General features: G+C 42.2%; 1 protein-coding gene across 2 annotated transcripts in view; it reads right to left on the bottom strand.

Moving 5' to 3' along the window:
- ANK3 (ankyrin 3) overlaps positions 1-21,483 on the bottom strand; it is a 367,935-nt gene that overhangs the window by 70,244 nt on the left and 276,208 nt on the right. For both annotated transcript variants that reach the window (XM_075534954.1, XM_075534955.1), the window contains 3 exons: positions 17,194-17,300; positions 11,822-12,046; positions 8,952-9,106 (listed from right to left, as the gene is read on the bottom strand). In XM_075534954.1, coding sequence (XP_075391069.1) covers positions 8,952-9,106; positions 11,822-12,046; positions 17,194-17,300 — 487 coding nt within the window. The remainder of the gene's footprint in view (positions 1-8,951; positions 9,107-11,821; positions 12,047-17,193; positions 17,301-21,483) is intronic.

Below are 21,483 nucleotides of genomic sequence, written 5' to 3'. Positions count from 1 at the left end.
AATAGAAAGCTTGATTAACAATCTGACCTGGTGGAATGAACTGCAAATGCACTTTTGTCCATTTAGCAAGTTGATGGACATCCAGAATGAGGTTTTTATCCCCCTAGTAGGAAACAAAATTCCACATCCACACACTGTTTTCTTAAATTGGCCATCATAAAAAAGTGAGGTTTGCGCAAAACTGCTTTTATGAAAAAAACTCAGTGTGGCCAGAGAGAAACTTCCCAGGCAATGCACTAACTCAGAATGAGTTGCCTGATGCTCGCCTAGCCGGAAAAAAGCACACGATGAAAGCTCCGCTCTGTCCAGCGCAATTCCAGGTTTTGGGGTTACCCCTTTGTAGGTATTTACCTTTGCTGCAAATATATGACTGTGGAGGAGCATATAGTAGGTAGTTGTAGAAACGTCTTAGATATAAACAAGTACCTTGAGGTAATAAGCTGTATGAGCCCCGGGTGCAGGACCGCAGAATCAGTAGACACTAAAGTCCGTTAGCATAACAGTCCACCAATTTGAAAGGGAGCATATTAGAAGATTCTGGATAGAGTGGGAGGAACGTATGAAACAAGACCCAACATCATAAAAGAGACGAGGCTTACTAGTCAGAGACTGGTAGAACCCCCAAGATGAAAAGAAAACAAAAAAACCTTAAAACTGTACCAAAAAGTTGCACCATAATAAAATGAAGAACCAACTGAAGCGTTAAGGATTTAAGTTTGCTTGGATCCACCATGAATGTCCTTTGAAGGAGCTGTCAGGAAGTCAAGGAATGTATGCCATTCAGCAAATCAGAGAGGAAAAATGTCACTTGGAAAGTTAAAGTGTTCTCAGCCCATAGAATTTTCAGTTCCTTCCTACGCGCCTGAACACTGGACAAGGAATCGGAAGATCAAACAAGAAGTGATGCCTTTGAATGATGATGTTGCTGAAGACTATTAAATACACGATGGACTCCTAGATGAATGGACAACCGTGGCTGGCCAACTGGGGACATCAGGAAAGTCAGTGACTAAGAGGAGATGGGCTGACACACTGGCTGCAGCAATGCGCTCCGTCACAGCAACATTCGTGTTGTTGGCACGGGACCGGGCGGCGCTTCTTTCTACTGGACACACGGTTGCTGGGAGCGGCCCCTGGCTTGAAGGCACCTCGCACCGACATCATGAACGGAAAGGTCTGACCACAGCGGCACTTTCTGCTCTCCCAAGGAATAGAAGCGAATATTCTACAGATTGGTTTCCTGGATGAACGATACATTTAAGTACCTCGTAGTAACTTTATTTGTAAAAGGTGGACAGAAAATTCTATGTAATTGCACGCTTGAACACGAAAATAAAAACAATTTACTGTTTTGCAAATATAAAGGCCATAGCAACTTTACTACAATGATGCATTAATAATGGGACTGATGTTCATGCTTTGATTCCATGAGGTACTTAGACTTAAAGCTTTCTACTATCACCCTGATCCGTGGTGCCCGCCCTAAGCTAACCAGGCACGTGATTACTGTCTCTGTAACCTAGTGAGGTCAGAATAGTATTCTTTTTGCTGTAAGATTTTGAAAACGGTTTGAGAGTCGGTCAGTTAGGAGAGAACATCACTTCAAGCGTTTCACAAAGGGCTAATGTTTTAATCGACGGTTTAATTTTTGGTCAAGTGAATGTTCTGCTCAGGTTGGCTCTAAGAATAAGGTGTCTGGTACCTTCTATGGAGGGATAGAAGAAATCAGAGTCCTAAAACATTAGAATTAAAAGGGTAAACTCGCTGGTATGTGTTTGTGGAGAGTCATTGGATACTTACCTTAACCTCAAGTTTCTCTCAGCAACCGGTGAACCTGAGCTGCCAGACTACTTCCTGGACTTTACTGAGCCCTACATTTCCCATCTATCTGACCAGGATAAGAAAATCTTCCTCTAGGTAGATATGATAAATGATATAAAATCACTCACTATAGTTTTGGACATTTAAGAAGTTATAAAAGCCACACGCTTTCCCCTAAGGTACATAGTTTGGGAACAGAGAGCCAGACCTAGCAGGCGGCAGAGCTAATGCACACATTAGAGATTAAAAACAAAATCCAAACCATCTTAATGCCTCTACTTTGTACAAATCTGAATTGCTTTCGTTATAATTCTATTCGAATTCTTTGAAGATGAGAACTAAATGTTAGAGAAACTGGAGTAAATTAATAAAATAAAAGACAAATGTATAGTACTGAACATGCCTGAGGGATATATGAAGCAAAAGAACCAATTACTTCACTAAAATATTTTGGGAAATTATAACCATTCCTCTCTCTGGAATAAAAATTCAGCTCCCTCTGAATCTGTGCCTCCTGTCGCAAACTCACCCACGGCCCACACACCTGACCTACGCATGACTACCACTGAGTAGACTCCAACTCACGGTGAGCCTGATAGCAGAACAGAAAGGCTTCTCAGAGCTTCTAAGACTGTCAGTCTTTACAGGAACAAGGCGAGCACACATGTGTGCACACACACCACACCACATTATAACATGAAATGATACAACTCGGCTTTTCTTCCATGGAGCCCTGGTGGCACAATGGTGGCTAGTTGGGCAGCAAACCACAAGGTCGGCTGTTCGAAACCACCAGCTGCTCCTTGGGAGAGAGACTGGGCATTCAACTCCTGTAAAGAGTTACTTACTGTCTCGGAAACTGAAAGGGGCAGTTCTAGCCTGTCCTATACGGCTGTTATGAGTTGCCATCAACTCAATAGCAATGAGTTTTTTAGTTTCCTCCCTTGACATAAGCATATAGGTTTCTTTACAATTTTTAAAAACTTTTAATAATTATAGAGTCACAGGTACTAAGGTCCCAAAGAACCTTGATACCATCAGTCATATGGTATATGACTCAGTGCTGGCATCTAGTTCCCATCTTTGTAGATCGACTTTTTGAGTCATATTTAACAGTGTCCTACTGGAAATGCTATTGCTACTCAGCTTCGCACAATGCATTCAGTGCCGACGAGACAGGATACCTGGAAATGATGATACACGCTCTTGCTTCCGCCTTTGGTTTTAGCAATTCACAGAATTTATGACTGCCCATATTTTAAAAGTTGCTGAAAACCGTAACTGCTAACCATGTGTGTTTATGAAGTGTTTAAAGATATATAGAGAAATGTGATTAAAAAAACAACTCTACTTTCTATCTTTCAAGGTTTTGAATTGCTGCTTGCATGGTCAGCTATTTAATCCCACTAGCCACTCTGTAAGAGCCAAATGCCCCGAAGTCCAAATGAGTCAGCATTTACAGATACAATAGAACCCACGGGGCCTGGACCTGCTGTACCTGACACCCTGGCCCCACAGTAGTCAATAGACAACAAAGGCAACGGAGGCTGATGCCCAAATCTTAAGACCTCGTCACTATCTTTGGAGTGCTAAGAGCCAATTCCTTCTGATCCCTCCATAGTATGAAGCCTATTAAATACACCATGAACTTTCAAAATGGCTAAATCGGTCTTAGAGGAAGCAGTCAGAATGCTCCTTAGAAGCAAGGAAGTGAGACTTTGTCTCATGCACTTGGGCACGTTATCAGGAGAGACGAGTCCTGAGGAAGAATACTGTGCTGGGTAAAAGGACAAGCCAGCTAACAAGAGGAAGTCCCTCAGGGATACTGATACAGGGGCTGCACCAGGGAGCTCAAACATAGCAATAACGGGAGGACAAGAATCAGGCAATATTTCACCTGATTGTACAGAGTCACTGGGAGTCCGCGTTGGCTTCACTGTGGCACATTAAAACAAGTTCCACAAAGCCTGGCCAGCACATGTACACCTACAGACATTTACAAAACGGGATTATGTTAATGCTCATTTGCTTCAGCCCAGTATCCCATTTCCTGAATAGTTGGGGTCGAGAGTCTGCTCTAGGATAATTTCCTTTCACCATAGTGCAATCGTTGTTTAATTGACTTAAAATCCCAGGTTTATTGCAATAGACTGAAAGAAGTTTGCTACAGGTTAATAAGCAGCTGTTGGCTCCACCCCTCCCCCTTCCTTTTAAAATGCACTCCAGCTACAATCCTGAGTGGGTTAAGTTCGATTTTTGTTTTATCCTTTGGAATTTTTCTAAACTCGTACTAGATTTCGCCGATAGATGTGCCGTCTACGCCACAGAGTGACACAATGCACTTTCAATATTTAACTGCTCCTACAGTTAGACTTGACACTTGGAGGTTAGCTTGTCTCATGGTTGAGAAATTCAAACGAGGAAATTAAATTCAAATGGACCATAGTGGTCGATTCTAACTAAGAACCGATTTCTAAAGTATTGTTGATCAAGGTTGGTAATAAATTAAGAAAAAAGAATTTTTTTTCCTATTGCATAACAGGTGCTTTTCCCCGTTGTTTTTTTACTTAAAAAAAAAAAGATATGTTCAGTGTGCACAGGAATTTGTTCATAGTTTTTTTAAACTATAGTCCGACTCTCCAATGGGTCTGAGGGACAGTGAGCTGGCCCGTTTAAAAAGTTTGAGGACCCCTGGTCTAGACTACCCAGAGAAGCACCTTCTACCAGAAACATAAAGGAAGGTAGCTATGTCATTTACATTTTTCTAACACATTACATTAATTTTAATAATATGTCTTATTTAAGTATATCTAGAACAGTACTCTTCAACATGGTGTGTAAAAGCACTCACTTTTTTGTGTGTATTAAATCTTCAAAATATGGTGTTATTTCACACACGCTGTATGGTTTTCACTAAGCTCAGGGCTGGCATGTTTCTGATTTCTAATTTAAAGACCTCCGAGGACATGGTGTCAGGAGAGATCGGTCCCTGGAGAAGGACATCATGTTAAGTGGAGTGGAGAGGCAGGCCCTCAAGGAGGTGGACTGACACCGCGGCTGCAACCCTGGGCTCGGGCATCGGGACAATTGTCAGAATGGCGTAGCACCAGGGCTGTGTTTCATTCTGTTGTGCACAGTGTCGCCATGGGCGAGAACCAATCAGACGGTGCCTGACAAGGAAGGATTCTTCTACTTGTTTTTCTTCCCAGGACCGGCATAACCACGAAACACTCTTTGAGTCTGACTTTGAAGACATAACTTGAAACGTGTTTAATTCAAGTCTGTGATTACGACTTTTAGGTTTGCCTAAGTAAAAGTTTAACGAAACCTACAGAGTGGATTCCGTTTGGCGCACCTTCAGGTGATTATTATTTTGTGTGTGAGTGCGTGAGGAAGATGAATGTTCATGTTATTATTATAATAGGTATTTTTAGCAGTATCTCTTTCTCTGCTTAGCAAAAACGAATTGACAAGTTCTAAGACAAGGCAGATACCTGCTGCCAAAGGCAAAGGTTGTTCCTGCCACATGACACTAGTGATAGCCGCAGGTTCTTTATACCTAGACCAACTATCCTCTGTGTCATTCTGGCCTCCTATGAGGATGAAACCTTCCTAATGGGCCTACTTCACTGGCATAATCATTGATGCTTTTGGCCCTGGACATGCTAGTAATTGAAATAACACTTAATTCCACCTTATTTTACAATGATAATTTCCCCCCTGAATAGAGATCACATCCTTTTGAGTCATAAGGGGAGGGAACACTTATATAATAAAACACACCCTCACTGCCACCCAGTCAGCGCTGGCTCATAGAGACTCGACAGGACAGGATATTCTATGAATAATGGAAATTTTAAACTGCAGCTGATATTCATGTGACATTTTTATTCTACATGAAGTACTTTCAGACACAAAGCATCCTTCATTAGAGAAGAGACAGAAGTAAAGGCTGTTGTAGAAGGAAAGGCAACTAGTTGGGAGATCAGAAGTCCAGAATGCGGAATTCTAGATCGACTATTCTGTCATGATTCGTTGGGGGTGATAGGCTGAGTATCCCACCATCAGTTGTGATCAGGGATACTACGATCCCAACTGGAGTTAACAAAGGGTATCCAGGGGATCCCACTTGAAGGCCCCTGATAACACAAGTCAGAACTGACACTAGGGCACCTGAGAGCAAGAACATATATATGTGTATATATATATATACACACACACACCACATACATGTGTGAGACTATATATCTCTAAGCTTATACATATTAAACAAAATGTTTAATTGATTATAAATATATTTCATTTTCATTTATATTACATCATAAGCATGCATCTATTGTTTGATAATAAAAATATATCTAGTGACTTCCTAATACTTCATAATTTAGATAGGTCATAATTAGATTTCATTAGTCCTCCTTCAGTTGTCATCACAGGTGGGTTCTAGGCACTTGTTATAATTTTGGAATGAGCACTGCTAGATAGGCAGTATCTGTTATACACAAGGGGCTCAGTAAGTATGTGATAATTAAAAATAGATATCATATATACACTAATTCATTTAAAAGGTATCTCTTTAGGGTAGACAAGATACCCTGGTGCCACACTGGTTGTGCATTGGGCTGCCATCTGCAAGGTCAGCAGTTCAAGAGCACCAGCCAGCTCTGGCGATCAGCTGGAGCTTTCCTGACAGGGGCCAGGTCTACTCCGCCTTACAGGTTTGCCACAATGGGGTATCAACGCCATGGCAGTGAGTTGTTATTTCCAGTGGGCACCGCGCTGCAGGTCCAGGGCTCAGCCACCAGATAGCAGTGTTGCACAGATTGGAGGGGAGCACCCCTTTGCCCAGGAACTGTCCTGCCAGTGTCAGGGCAGTTGGGCAAGTGGAGGAGGCAGGATTTCAGCTGTCACCTGCCCCCTCAGCCACGAGCCACTGCTTGCAAAATGGAAGATGGCATCCAGGACCATGACTAACCTTGATCCAGGAGTTCTTAAGAGTAGGCATCAGACTGAGCACCTTGCATACGGTAGCCCCCCTACTCCTCCATAATCACCCTCTGCGACACACAGTACTATGCGGCTCACGAGTCAGATAAACCAAGGTTTAGAGAGACGGAGTGCTTAGACCTGCAGCTAGTAAGTGTGGGAGCCAAGACAGGTCTTCCTGTAAGGGTTTTAAATATCCAGAGAAGCGCTTGCAGTAGGATGAGTAGTTATAAAAGAAGCACCCCGATTCATTCATGGCAAAGAGGGGTGAAAGGAAAACTGGTGAACAGAGAAAACACGACAGGCATAATCAAGAGTCAGTTGCCACGGACGACGATAAAGTGACACTATAAACTAGGGACATCAGAGGTGAAATGAAACAATGATAGCACGGCTCAATATTCCCTCTTTCCGTAAAGTTTTCAGGTTGTCTTCAGCTTTAAGGTGGTCACTGGTTCATGTTAAGTGCTGTTTTATCTCGTTAATAAACAGATATCTAACAACAGAAAACGGGAGGGAAACAGAGGGTAGAGTAACAAAAGTGTGACATCTCCTAAATCGTGCTTATATCTTCTCCCAGTTAGAACTCTGCTTGGCTGGATCTTCAAGGAAGAGAGGATTGATGTTTGCTGTGGTTTCCCCCCTAAGATCGGTTTTTATTTCTGCCTCTCTTTTGGGGAACCAACATGTTCGAGAAAGAGTAAAGGGCCCCTGGAGAGAGGAGGCTGGTGGTAAGTTGGGCTTAGACTTGGTAGAAGCCTGAGCTTCAGTTATAAAAATATGTGCAGTGCGTCCCTCATTTTATTATTTTAAAATGCAAGAGATAAAGAAAATTACATTTTCTTGGAAAATTGGGCCCTCATTTTTTTTTCCAGTAGCCTCGAGGGCTTGGTTCTTTAAATCTACAGTAGTTCTATTTCATCCTAATTCTCTAAAAAAGAACCAAGGTTTATCTAGTCTTTAAAAATGTAGCAAAGAAACTCTCCTACCAGTTCTAAGATAACCACAGAATCCAGGGCAGAGGCAGGGTTCTCAGTAGGGCAGTGTTTGGGGCATCATTTTTCTGAACGGGCTGATTTCTCTTTGAAGTGATTTGTTTTTGGGGTTTTTTTTTAAACCATTTTATTAGGGGCTCATACAACTCTTATCACGATCCATACATACATCCAGTGTGTAAAGCACATCCGTGCATTCTTTGCCCTCATCATTTTCAAAACGTTTGCTCTCCACGTAAGCCCTTTGCATCAGGTCCTCTTCTTTTTCTCCCCTCCCTCCCCGCTCCCCCCTCTGAAATGATTTGTTATGAACAGAATGGAAACATGTTAGCATGAAATCTAAAGTCTATTCCATAAGTTATTATTTAAAAAAATTTTGTTCTACTTCTAAAGGCTATCACGTGTACTCAAATTGAAAAACGGAAAACTGAAATGTAGCAAAATTCATATTCAGCTCCTTCGGTTGCGCTGTTGCTGTTAGGTACTGCGTCAAGTTGGATCCCACCCAGTGACCAACAGAATGAATGACGGCCACTCCTGGGTCATCCTTAAACTCCTGCTCTTTGTGCCCCTGTTGCAGCCCCCGTGGCAATCCAACCCTGAGGGCGTGCTCTTTTTTTCCACGAGCCTCTACTTTACCAGACATGCTGTTCTCCTCCCTGGGCTCGTCCCTCCCAATAACAAGTTGAAAGCATGGGAGACAAACGCACCCAGTTGGTTCTTCAGGGAGACAATGGAGTCAGATAAAATAAAAGATTCGGGAAGAATAAGCCCAGAAATAAAATGTGAATGTCATTTCTCAGGAATGCCTTCACCTTTTGCCTAAGTTCCACAAGAATATCATTCTCTCTTCAGCTATTTGTGCTAGCAAACACTGGATTTTGTTAAAATTCACACATAAGATTAAAGACGGAAAGAGTCACCAGACCATTGGTGCATTTGGATTGTGAAGGAAAAACCAAATGAAAAAGGTGGTTAGGTTAAACAGAACCCTGTGCCTTTGGTAGAGAAGACAAGAAAAATGCTCCAGAGCCCAGTCCTAGCGCTCAACACGAATGCGTGCAATTGAGACACCATCTTTTCACCCCATGATTTGTCCATTCCCGTGATTTCTGCTGAAGGACAGAGATGAGGTGTCATCTTCCTTACCTTCATCCATGCCATTCAGTAATTCGGTTAAGTCTTCATTTTTACTGTCAAATTGATGCTCCTTCCATGTTTCGCCATTTTCACTGCGAAGAACAATGAGCTCTCTCTCTTTTCCTCTCATTGACCCAAAGTGGGGGATTTCCACTATGACGGGGCTGGAAAAAAAATCCACATTATTTTGGTATCTAATTAAATATACTTATAGCAGCATACTTAACAAAGCATTTCAGTAACATTATTCCCTTGAAAATAAGAGGTGCCACTAGGGTTGGGGGTGATTTCAAAGCTGCAGAATCATTTGCTAATGAAATAGTAAATATTAGAAGCCTGGAACATGCCGTCATTCACCCATCCGCAAACAGCTCGAGGGCCGACGCTCTGAGACACACTGGGTTTGTGGAGGGAAAGTATTCAGCACGTACACAACGGAACTCGGAATCAAGGAGTGGAAAACTACTAGGATCAACTAGCAGGCAGATAGAAAGTCGGCCCCCTTTTTGAAGGATGGAGATTTTGATAGTATTTAAAATGCTAATGATTTAAAAGGACACAGTCATTTCTTTCACAAATTCTATGCATTTCCTAGTTTGAAAGACTAATTCTTTAATTGGTGGGTGTTTTCTTCCCCCTTCACAAGAATTCAGTCTCATATCCGGCTCTCTGTAACACTGGCCATGACTTTCAGGTACAGTCTCTGCGATTTCCAATGTGTGAAACGGGAATGCCTTCCTGGGTCAGTAGAACCTCTGGTCCAATGACTAGTCACGCTCTCTGAAAAAGGACTCCTTGGTTTGAAGTCGCCACTCACTGACACACCGAGGATTGACCGTGTCCTTTTGCCCAAGGCAATGTGAAAGAATGGCTGCAATTGAAGGTAGCCAATCCAGCCATGGGAAACCCACTCTTTCAATTCATGAGCACTAGAAAGGGATTCACGGAGTTAAGCAGACCACAACCACGCACAGTCTATGTGGTTGGATTGTGCAGCTTTATTTTATGACATTTAAGTAGACAGTATCATTACTCTCCTACAGAGGTTGTATGTAATCTCATTTCTTCACCTAAGAGTTGGTGTACATATGGTGAGAGCAGAGGCAGGCTTACATCAAGAGCATAAAGTGGAAATCGTATGATCATGAGTAAAAACAGATAGAAATACTTGACTTGTTATGCAAGCATTCTCTCAGCCTGGGGACAATTCATATCATTTTTCTTTTGGCAAAATAATGATAATCCAAATTAAGGACAGTTAAAAACTAATTATAAAATGCATTTATTTATTGATAGGTAGAAACCATTTCAACCATGGCAAGACTGTTAATAATTTCACATTGTTAGGGTGTTTAATCACAGTGTTTTACCATATTATAATTGGGCATTAAATCTTCTTTTTTGGGGGGTAAGAACGAGATACAATCTTTGCAGGTTAATGTATCAGATACTGTCTCTGTAAGTATTTAAGAAATGTGGTTTTGCGTGTGACATTCAACAATTGGGAGAAGATATGAACGGGGTCTTTGACCAAAGTGAAAGCCAAGCATAACGTTTCACAACAGGTGTTTTCATGCGAACTGCCAAGGGACAACATCAATCAAACTGACGAGCGAGCAAGCGACAAATACCAACACACTTCAGCTTTAAGAAACCAAAACGAAGTAATTTAATCACTTTATAGAGTACTCTCTGTCTGCGGCCTCTTTAGTTAACTTTCAAGGCCTTGTCTCAAAATATTTTCAAAATCAGCTTGCTGGCTGATGACATTTCCTTCTCCATGCCAATAAGGACTACCGAGAGCGCAAAAGTCCCTATGTTAAAATTGCACCTCACTTTCTCTGTAGACATTTCTCTCTATATAATTATTCGTATCATTTACAGCAAGAGTTGATTCAAAACCTGCAAAATACCTTCTCTGTCACTGAGTTAAAATTAAAGATTCGTCCTAAAAAATATCATATGCACTGGAAACATTTCAAAGAACAAAATGATACTTGACAAAAAGCACAGAGCTATGAAAGCGGAATGCTTGCAGCGAGTCCCACATGCTTGAGAGGCACACGACAGGTAGCGGGGCGACGTCAGGTCAAGCCACTATGATTTTTTTTCCTTTCAGTGACACACATCAACTGAAAGCATTTTTTAAAAACTTAAATAAGACAAGAAGAAGATTATGAGAGTGACAGAAGAAAACTGAAAATGAAAAAAGAATGTACACATTCTGTATCTTGTCTATAAAGAGCCTACCCAATAAATTTTGTTCCTTGAGGCCCAAGCTGCAGGATTCGGCTAACCAAGCTCTCACCCTCATTTACAGGGGGAGGACTGGTGGGAAGATGCAGTTTACTGAATAACATCCATGCAGCAGGAAGAGAAACAAGAAGGGGAAATTGTGAACACACTGCCAGTCGCGACAGAGCCTGCCTGATTTGCACCCAAGGGCCACCTTGAAAATGGCCTCAGTGTGGACTTCCTGTCTGCAGAACACGAGAGCACAAAAGACTGTCGGCCCAAACACTTATCTGTCAGGAGACACATCCCCAAAGAGCTCGTTACTTAACGCGGTGACATAATTCCAGCATCTGCATTCAGTTCCCCTAAGAATGGTCCCTTGACTTCCATGGGGGCTGTTAGGGGTCTGGGCACTTACTGAGCAGAGAGCATGCTTCTTGGTTAGTAAAAGCTTTGACCTGCACCGGGTTAAGGAAGTCCCTAAGAGCACTGCCGAGAATAACACAATTTTGTGACCTCTGACACCACCAAAATTGTACTCAACCAATGGGGTCCAGGCTAAGTAATTTTACTAGTTAACTACGGGTAAAGAAAATCAAAGATGTAGTATGAAGGCCAAGGTTAAAATTGACAAATCAACTTACCCTAAAAACTGTGCCCCTGCAGGACCCATTTCTACCAGCCTACTGGCTAATCCCTCTCCTTCCACCATGGGGGGTGGGTTGGCCAGTTTATGCCTCTTTACCAAACGGCAGGTGATTCGGGTGGGAGCTGTACACTTGCGGGGAGGGATGATGATTCTCATCCCGTGGTGCCGGCTTCCTCTCATGGAACCACCTCTTGCATCCACCATAAAGCTCACCAGAAACCTGCAGGGAAAGACCAGAAGCCAGGTTAAGGAGAGAATCGATCGCCTTCCCAGCAAGCTTTGCCGTGATCTGTTCTGAGTTTAAAGCAATCTTCAATGTCACCATCATTTTCTCTCTTATAATTGAAAATAAATACGGTGGAGTCACATCAAACAAGCAGGTGTCTTGTACAGGGGGAGCTAACGTGGCAACCCAGCAATGTGGTTTTTGGTTTTACATGGCTCTTTAATAGAGGCCAGCCACGGTATTAGCTGCTCAAACAGACCGAAGGGCGAGTGTTTTAACATGGGGATACCTACCACTTTTAAAAGATGGTGGCTAATAAGCTCCCACTATGTACGTTCTTTGGAGGTGGTTTACGTTCTACTCAAGGATCATTTGAACTATAAGTGGTTTTTTTTTTACCATATACTATGTAATATCTATCTCTCCCCCACAAGTAAGATGAAACTCCACAGTAGGTCTTAACAAGCACAACTCATGAAATTCATAAAAGGAATATGTGTTCATTATACCAGCATTCTGACTTTTAGGCTCATAAAGCAGAATTTAATACTAAAAGTGGACGGTGTCTAGTTTTGCTATCGTCATTTTGGTGGAAAGGGATTTAATCTTGTCAGCATCAACTCGATTTAATAATTGTGTTAAATAATCTGCACTTGAATATTCGTACAACAATACAAATAAGGGTACTTAAACTTTTCAGGGAATATCTCCAAATTATATAATTCTGCACTTAATCTTTATAGTAAATTTAAAGAGAAAAAAAATGATGTGCAAGTTGATACAGAAATGTGAGGAGATTGTCATATCTGGGTCACAGCATGGTGGAATTTCTGCTTGGGATCGTGTTCTCATAGGAACCCCCTCATCCCCCACCCCCCGAGTCCTCTTGCTGTCGTCACATAGTACAAAGTAGGTGAACGGTTCTCAATGCGTCCAACACATGGGTGCCAGTCACAACAGGCGTCCTTTCTACACACGTCTTTGCATTCCAATTTTCCTATTTAAAAATATGCTTATGGTTGGAGTATCATCAAATGTTGATCATTAAACATTTCTTTGGATACATTTGGAAACATCTGTTCTCCAAAATGTTTATGCAGAAATTATAATCCCAGTCCACCAAAATACCCTACTATTGATCCAGCTAAAAGCAGTGCTTACAGCCTGCAAAGAGAGTTTAAGAACTTGCATGAAAATCCTAGCTAGGGACACTTTTCTGAAGGATGAAGCCTTTCAACCTGAGGTCTTGGAAGAATGATCCTTCAGCAAGGCAGACTGGATTCCAAAGAGACATTTTATCAGCCAGTCAGATTTTCAGAATTAATTCTGGCTATCAGTAAGGCAGACACCACCAGCCACATCCTTTATGGCTCCTTTTCAGTTCAACCCATTTACTTAGGATCAATTTCTGTTTTTGAGATTATTCTAACTGGAGAGGTTTAGCCCATGATGGCAATTCAAAGTAGCAGAGGACAGGCTGCCCCTTATCAAAACTCAAAACAACAGAGACTGCTTAGCCATCAGCAACAATACTTGTTCACTAGTACAACTCTCTAATGTAATTGTTTCCAATGTTAAATCACAGTAGGCTAACTTGAATTTATTCCTTGTGCTTACGTTTTCTTGGGCATATGTTTATGTATGAACACATGCACGTCATATCATTAACAACTGCCTTTACTCAGAACAAGGCAGTATTAGAAGGAAGCCTAAGACAAAATGGGAACTTTCCCAACATCTAATAATGAAAATCGACAGATGATCTGAACTCATTGTAAAAGGACACATTACAGACCATTCAGAGTGTAGGGGTGGAGATTCAGTTGCACTGGTTTGCACAAACACTGGCATGTGCCATTGAGAGGGGAGGGGCCTGGCAGCAGCTAACTCTGAGCAACACGGAGAGTAACGTGGCTCAGGCCTGTCTTGTTCACCGCGTACATGGCAGGGTACCCCACAGCGCACACACACAATAACTGTGTCTTGAATAAATCAAAGAGAGAAAGTGAAGTTTGCGAAGTGTGCTTACAGACTGCTGAGGTCATGCTGGACCTTTAATATGAAAAAATATATATGTACTACAGCAGACTGTTACCGAGCAGTCTGAGGAGGTTGTCAGTGGCCATATGAAACTATTCCAGCTCTGAACAACAGTATACCTACGACATTTGTAATGTCACATGAGAAGAATCTCCTTCCCGGTGGTGGTGGAACACCCAGTGCCTAAGCTGGTGCTGTTTAATGAGCATTGACCTTCTGAGCTTTCAACTCTGCAATGCCAACACATTGGGGACGAGTGGGGCCAAAATACGGCTGTGTTAGACAGATGCTGAGACTTGTTATCCAATAGCATTATGAACCACAGTGATTTATTGTCCAGACTCACATACACACTGTGCAAAAAACATTTCATGCATCATTGCTAATACAGAAATTAAAGGGATGTTTAATCCTATTTGCATGTTAATAATTGTATTTCAACTATAGCACATAATCTACAAATGATCCTAAAGCTAAGACATACATATTTCTAGTTTTAGGAACAGAGGGGTGACAAATGCTGAGACACTACAGACACTGACACAATCTAAGCAGGGCAAAAATTCACATCCATTGAAACCACAAAAAGGATGGTTCACATAAAAGACACAGTTTCACCTTGAATCATACTGAGGAAGTGGAGAGGAATAGCTGCAAAATAATTTAGAAAGCAAATGGAGAAATTAATGTGAGATAATTAGAAGCAAGCAACAGAAAATGTCAATGCTAAGCAAAGGCGAATAAAAACCCTCAGAAAATGAAACCAAAGCATTGGTATCTGCAGAACAACCTGGAAAAATAATGGCCTCAGAGGCCATGCAAAGTGCTCCACAGCTCTGCTGCAGCGAGATGTTGCTCAATGAATCCTAAGTGTCTATTTTCCTGTTCAAAGCAGCCCGGGCTGGCTGCCACCATCAGTGCTGCCTCTGTTGCACATGCCGACTGCTGTCAATAGATTTCTGAGGCAAAGGGAGACAGTTGGCAGATTCTAGTCCAAGTTCTGCTCACTTATCAACATCACTGGGTTCCAAAGACCAGCTCATTTTGTGAAAAGCGGCGTGAGGTGGAAATGGAGGATGCCTGAATCAGGTCCCAAAACGGAAGATGACTACATCGTTTGAAACGGCCGGATTAGACCATCACATCAGGACTAGCCCGACCACGGAAAAGCACATCACCCACGGGGCGTGTCACCATCTTGGGGTGCTCATTGCTTTCCCGGGGGATGCACATGCGCAAACCAGTCAGATGCTATTGTGGCAAATGTGAAATGTCAGACAGCAAGGCACTCCCGTGGCGAGGAGTAAGCGTATTCATCTTAGTGGCATTACTGTGTAAATGTTGGGCAACTAACGACAGGGTTGGCAGTTCAAAGCCACCGACTGCTGCTGGGGGAAGACGAGGCCACCTGCTCACTTAAAGACACGCAGCCCTGGGAGTCCTGCAGATGCTGGCTCTGCAGATGCCTGCAGATGCTGGCAATGTTTTGTGTTTATGGTTGGGAAAATTAATTTCTGATTTTATTATTCTATATTTCTTTAACGCCTCCATTTACTAAAGTACCTTGTAATACTTTCATATAGAGATTGTACATGTAAATTATCTCCAGTTGAATGAAATTGCACTGGTTTGTTTCTACAGTTTTAAAATGTCAGACGTTTCCATTCTGTAAAGTTACTTAAAGTAACCTCTAACACGCCTCTGAGCCTCAGACATCACGTCTGGGGGTAATGAGTATGTCGATCGATAGTGCCATTTTAAGGTTCAAATAAATATTATGCAAAAAGTGCACGTCAAAGATTTAGTGTAATACCATTTGCACAAAAAGCATTAAATACTTAACAAAATATAAGACATATTACAAATGTTAATTAGTGTTCATTTATTTTCAAATGAATCTTCCCTTGTTCTGGTCAAGGAACCTGGGTAGTTCAAATTATTAAGGGCTGAGGTGCTAGCCACAAGGCTGCTGGTTCAAACCCACCAGCTGCTCCACAGATGAAAGACCAGGCTCTCTGCTCCCATAAAGATTTATAGTGTCTCAAGCCCCAAGGAATGGTTCCATTCTATCTTACAGGGTTTTGAGTCAGGAATTGACTCATGGGCATAGGTTTTGTTATGGGTCACAACTAATTTATGTTCCAAATGCTAAATTCAAAGACAATAATATTTTGAGATATTCCTCATTTTTATAGATTCTTATATTTTTGGCTTGGATATCAGAAATTCCCAGTTTGAATGATCTGCAGTCGCACTTTAGCATATATGGATAGCTATTTATTATGTATGTATGTATATGTTTGTATGTGTGTGCATACATATATGTACACATTCTGTGTGTGGACATATGTATGTATGTATACATACATAGAGTACATATGTTTGCACTTACACATACTTATAATATATGAATATATATATTTTTTTAAAGTACATTTGGTTTCTTCCTCTAATTTCCCTTAATTGTTCATTCAACTTAAGTATAATTTGATTTCAAGAAAACAGAAAGTACCAATTGTTGATGTGGAGGCTTTACGTTTATATTTCCTTTTTATGAAAACACAAAAGCTTGAAAATCAAAGGCAATAGCACATGGAAACAATGAGTAGAGCAGTGCACTAAACATCTGAATGAGATCCACGCAGTAGAAGCAAAGCGCTGACGCCATCAAACAGGTCAATAAGCAGACAAGCTTCTACATTTAAATCCCCATTAGAAGGGAAGATCAGATGCCCAGAAACAAAGCTTCATTTCCACAGTAAAGTAAAATCGAGAGAAACGAACGTATTTTTAATTGAAAAGGAAAATGTGTAACCTACAAGAGGTACCAGAATACCCAGGCCAATTCTTCTGCGATGAATAATTTAATTCATTTCCTTTCCAACACTGTACTTTTATTTAATTAAAGTAGATAGCATTTGCTTAGAAAAAAACACATCTACAGATGATTTATAAATACAAGTCGCACATTCACTAATGAAATCCTTTAGAATATCACTACGTTATGCCTCTGCAGAACGGCACTGTGAATTTAAAACTTCTATGTAATACGTGCACAGATGATTTCATAGAAAAGAAAAGGTGACCTTTCAGTCACTTACCCAGAATGAACAGGGCTCGAGACAAGATTGACGTTGTCCAAGGTGTCTGCAGCCCAGCTGTAATGTCTAAGAGAATCCGAGTCAAATTCTCTTGTGAACGTCAGATGCTGAAAAACAAAACCGTAGAGGCCATCAACAACCCTCACCAGACGCTGGTTTCTCTGCGCCTACCACATACAGGTGTGCCTCACTGGAACACCCCTTCACTTAGCATCTGATTGCTTTTGTCCACGAGGCTTGGGCTTCTGTTTTAAGGGAAAACAGCTCATCCTTTCTTACTTCCACCTACTTCTTTTAAAGACCCCTTAACTCGCACTCTTGCAGCGTCGGACCCCAGGTGAATGCAGACAGGGAAGCACAGGGCATTACTCTGTGAGGCTTTGCCTGGCGGGCTGGCTGCAGGGGTCAGTCACTGCTCCCGCTGCTCAGGTGGACAGACAGTAATGGAGCTGCACACCCTCTGCGTTCCTTGCCTTCTTAGCGTCTGTCAGTGCTGCGGCCACCCATCCCTCCAGTCTCCTCTAGCACTGGCAGCAGACGTTATAAAGGCAACGAGAAGGGGGCGCCCAGAAGGTCTTAATATGGTTACTACACAATGTCCAAATCACCCAGCGACCTATAACACACATGCTTTGCTGGTGATTAAGTGAGGCATACCTGCATACCCATAGTTCTCTATAAGACCAAATTGTCTAGTATTCAAAGTATATAGTTTTAAAACCCTCTTTTTGTACACTGAAATTGGAGTACAAAAGACATTAAAAATAGATCACACAATACATTGTTATTCTTTCAATCTCTTTAAAACGCACCTTGGGCAGTGTACATGGCCAAAAGAGTATCACAAAAGAAACTGCCAACCATGATTTTAAGCATGTCGACACGCTTCCAAATTACTCTGGCGATTGCCATACCATTCTTTCCCAAAGTCAAAGTGAAGGCAAAAATAATTCCCTCTCGATGATGTCCTATTTCCTAGCGGGGCTGTGGAGCTTTCAGCAAACTATTGCTCTCCCCAAGCCGGGCCAAACACAGACCTCATCTCCTCCGGGGCAACGGCCACATGGAGCAGGGCAGGGAAAGAATGCCAAGAGCTGAACCGACTTTTTATTGGCATCTGAACACTGGAGGCATTTGGCATTTACCAGGGCAGATGGAACTTGGTTCCTTACAGGGCGCTCCAGGAGAACGGAGAGCGGAGGAGACCTGGGTGGGAGCCTGGATGGACTCAAGTGTGGTACAGTTGTCCCCTGGGGACATCTGTGGAACTCCAGACATGTGGTAAAGTAGGAAGCTAAACAATCAGAAACTTTCAGCTTTGGGAGGGGTCAGTTTCATATGAAACTGTATGTAGAAGTTACAGAGTATAAAGGGAAGAGCCATGAAAAATCCCCCTGGCATTATGAATAAGAACACTGGAGAGTCTGGGACAAATCAGAGGCTATAAACCAGACTTATTTCAGCAAAATGTTGACTGGATTAAAATGATCAGCCATCAACCTATTGGCCTGTTATAATCACAGGGAACTCGCTGGATGATTATATTCACTAGGAGAGCACAACATCTTTTAACATATCATGTTAAGCAATCAAAAACTGCTAAGCTTATTTGGACCCGAAACAAAAAAAAAACACACAAAAACCCCAGACATTAACAACAGGCTAGAGTTCATCTAGACCTGGATGTAAACTATAACAACTTTGATTCACAAGTTTAGGAAAATAGAGAAAACAGTCTGAAGGAGGAAAACTTACCAAAGTGTTGGAATACAAATAAAGAGGAAATAAATGATCATGTGTTCAGTTTTAAATACATTATCAGTTACAGCCAAACCCAACACAAAACAAATAGTAAACCAGAACAAGTGAATGGGAAATACACAATGAAGGATTTTTTAAAAAGAGAAACCAAGAAAGCAATATGAAATTGGAGGGGGGGCAGTTTAACATGTATGTAATAGGGCTTCCAGAAACCTAAAACAAAGAGAATGAGGAAGACGCTGTCCTTGAAGAGATAGTGACTAAGAACGTTCCAATTCTGATCAAAGTCATTGTCAAATTGGCAAAAATTTAAAAAAACTAAATAAAAAAATCAATCTCAATTTTTGATCTACTAAAAATTTGGTCCTTACTTGTAACTCCTGTAAAATGATAGTCAAATATGTTACACACACACACACACACACACACACACCACACACACACACACAGACAGACACACATACACACACACAGAGTGAGAGTGTATGTGTTTGAGAGAGAGAGAGAACACAGAGAAAAGGCATCACTGAAACAGTTGAGGGTCCTTTAAAAAGATGACACCTGTAATCCCTTCAGGAATTATCATTAGCCAAATAATGACCCCCCCCCACCAACTAATCCCCCAGCTTCGTGCAAGACCAGAGATACATTCATGGAAGGGTGCCACAGGCTGGGGATTATGGCAGAGTTGAAGGGTGAGGTTCAATACTGACAGTGGGGAGAGGGGTAAATGAAAATGTACATACTGAATGTCCAGACCCCCTGCCTTCTTTCCCTACAGGTCTCCCCGAACACACATGGTTAGGGAAAAAGCTTCCGGGCAGAAAACTGGGAGAGTCTTCTCTGGGAAGTCTGACCTGACCATTGAGATTTCCCAGTGAAATGTCCTAGAAATCAGAAGAGAGAGAAAGACAAAAAAAAAAAAAAAAAAGTAGCAGAGAGCATATAAGAAAGCAAAGGTGTAGTTCAGGAGAGAAGGCCCCAATTCCCCCTACCACTACCAAAAACAGATGTTCTAGAAAATAAATTACTGAAACAGGTCATTCAATCTGAGAAATAATCGAAGCTGCTTTGCCAGCCCTGCATTTCCAGAGTCAAAGGGCCCACTGAGCAGCCTGCGCAGTAGCTGAGTGTAGACTCCTACAGGAGCAGGAAGTGGGGCGGTGGTAAGCACTACGCAGAATGGGGTTTGAACCATCCAGCGGCACCAGGGAAGACAGGTGGGGCTCTGCTTCCAGAATGATGGCAGCCTATGGACCCAGGCTCCTCTTGTCGCAGGGTCACTATGCATGACCTCAGAAGAAAGGCCAGGCAATTAAGTTAAATCAACTCAACACAATGACGTTTATAGTGCATCCTCAGGGTCCCTGGGTGGTACCAACAGGTAACCACTTGGCTGTTAGCCACAAAGGATTGGCACCCGCTATGCCACCAGGGCTCCTTAAGTACAAGAGGAGGCAAAAGACTTCCATTAGCCTTCTCAACAGCAAAGCATCCACGTTATAGGCAGTGAAGCATTTTTTAACGGTGCTAATAAGAGTTCTCAAAATCAAAGTTCTACCATCAAGGTAGCAATAAACAACGTTAGAAAGTCTCCCCATTTAGATAGTGGCTTCTAAAAACTGAGGTGTTGGTCTAAATCTGGTCTCCTTTACCAGTTATTTCTACTTGCCATTAGCAATCCCAATCATTTAGCCTTAGACATAGGGCAAACTACTACAGAGTAGGAGTGCTGCTAAGCCCTCACCCCCACCTATATTCCTTATTTACTGACAGATTCTGGGGTTGTGGTGAAATAAAAATGAGGCCCTTCTACCCATGTCTCTGTAACTCCCACCCAAATGATTGGGTGGGATTATGCAGATAGGGTGTGTGAAACACTAACACAATTGATAAGAATGAGGCATCCCAGAAACCAAAAAGAGACTCCCAGGACTGTTTAGGAAGCACCAAGAGCACGTTCAAGATCGCTGCCTAAAGGGGCCGAGGCTGAAACAGAGCAGAGGCTGGACCACTGCCACCATGTGACCGTGAAGTGGAGCAGCAGCAGGCTTGCTGGCTCACAGTGGCAAGTCAAGGGACCAAGTGCCTGAGAGGCAAAGGACCACAGAGACTGGCTGTAGACAATAACTGTATGCGTACTGTTCACTGTTCCTGACTGTGCGAACGGTTAACTTCCCAAAGAAACCCCGCCACCTGTGACTTTTTCCTATGAGTTCGCTGTGGCCGTCGTAGCGAATGACTGAGTTCGGAAGAAAAGGAGAGGGTCATTGGAGGAGCAGTTGGCGGGAGGCACGTCTGACGTCTGCCTTGTGGCAACTGGCCTTGGGGTGGCTGTGGACATGGATCGCCCTCTCCTTGGTGAAGCATGAGGAAGTCAGATAGGGGCCTGCATGCAGTTTTCTCAGGGGTCCCCCACCGTTCTTAATTTTAGGGACCTGAGGCTATTTTCATGAAGACTCACGGGAAAAAAATATATAGACATACACACCCACACACAATAAGTGTGTATATACACATAATAAATAA

Source organism: Tenrec ecaudatus, chromosome 16 (assembly GCF_050624435.1).
Source record: "Tenrec ecaudatus isolate mTenEca1 chromosome 16, mTenEca1.hap1, whole genome shotgun sequence".
Taxonomy (NCBI): domain Eukaryota; kingdom Metazoa; phylum Chordata; class Mammalia; order Afrosoricida; family Tenrecidae; genus Tenrec; species Tenrec ecaudatus.
This window is presented reverse-complemented; position numbering and strand designations above follow the sequence as displayed.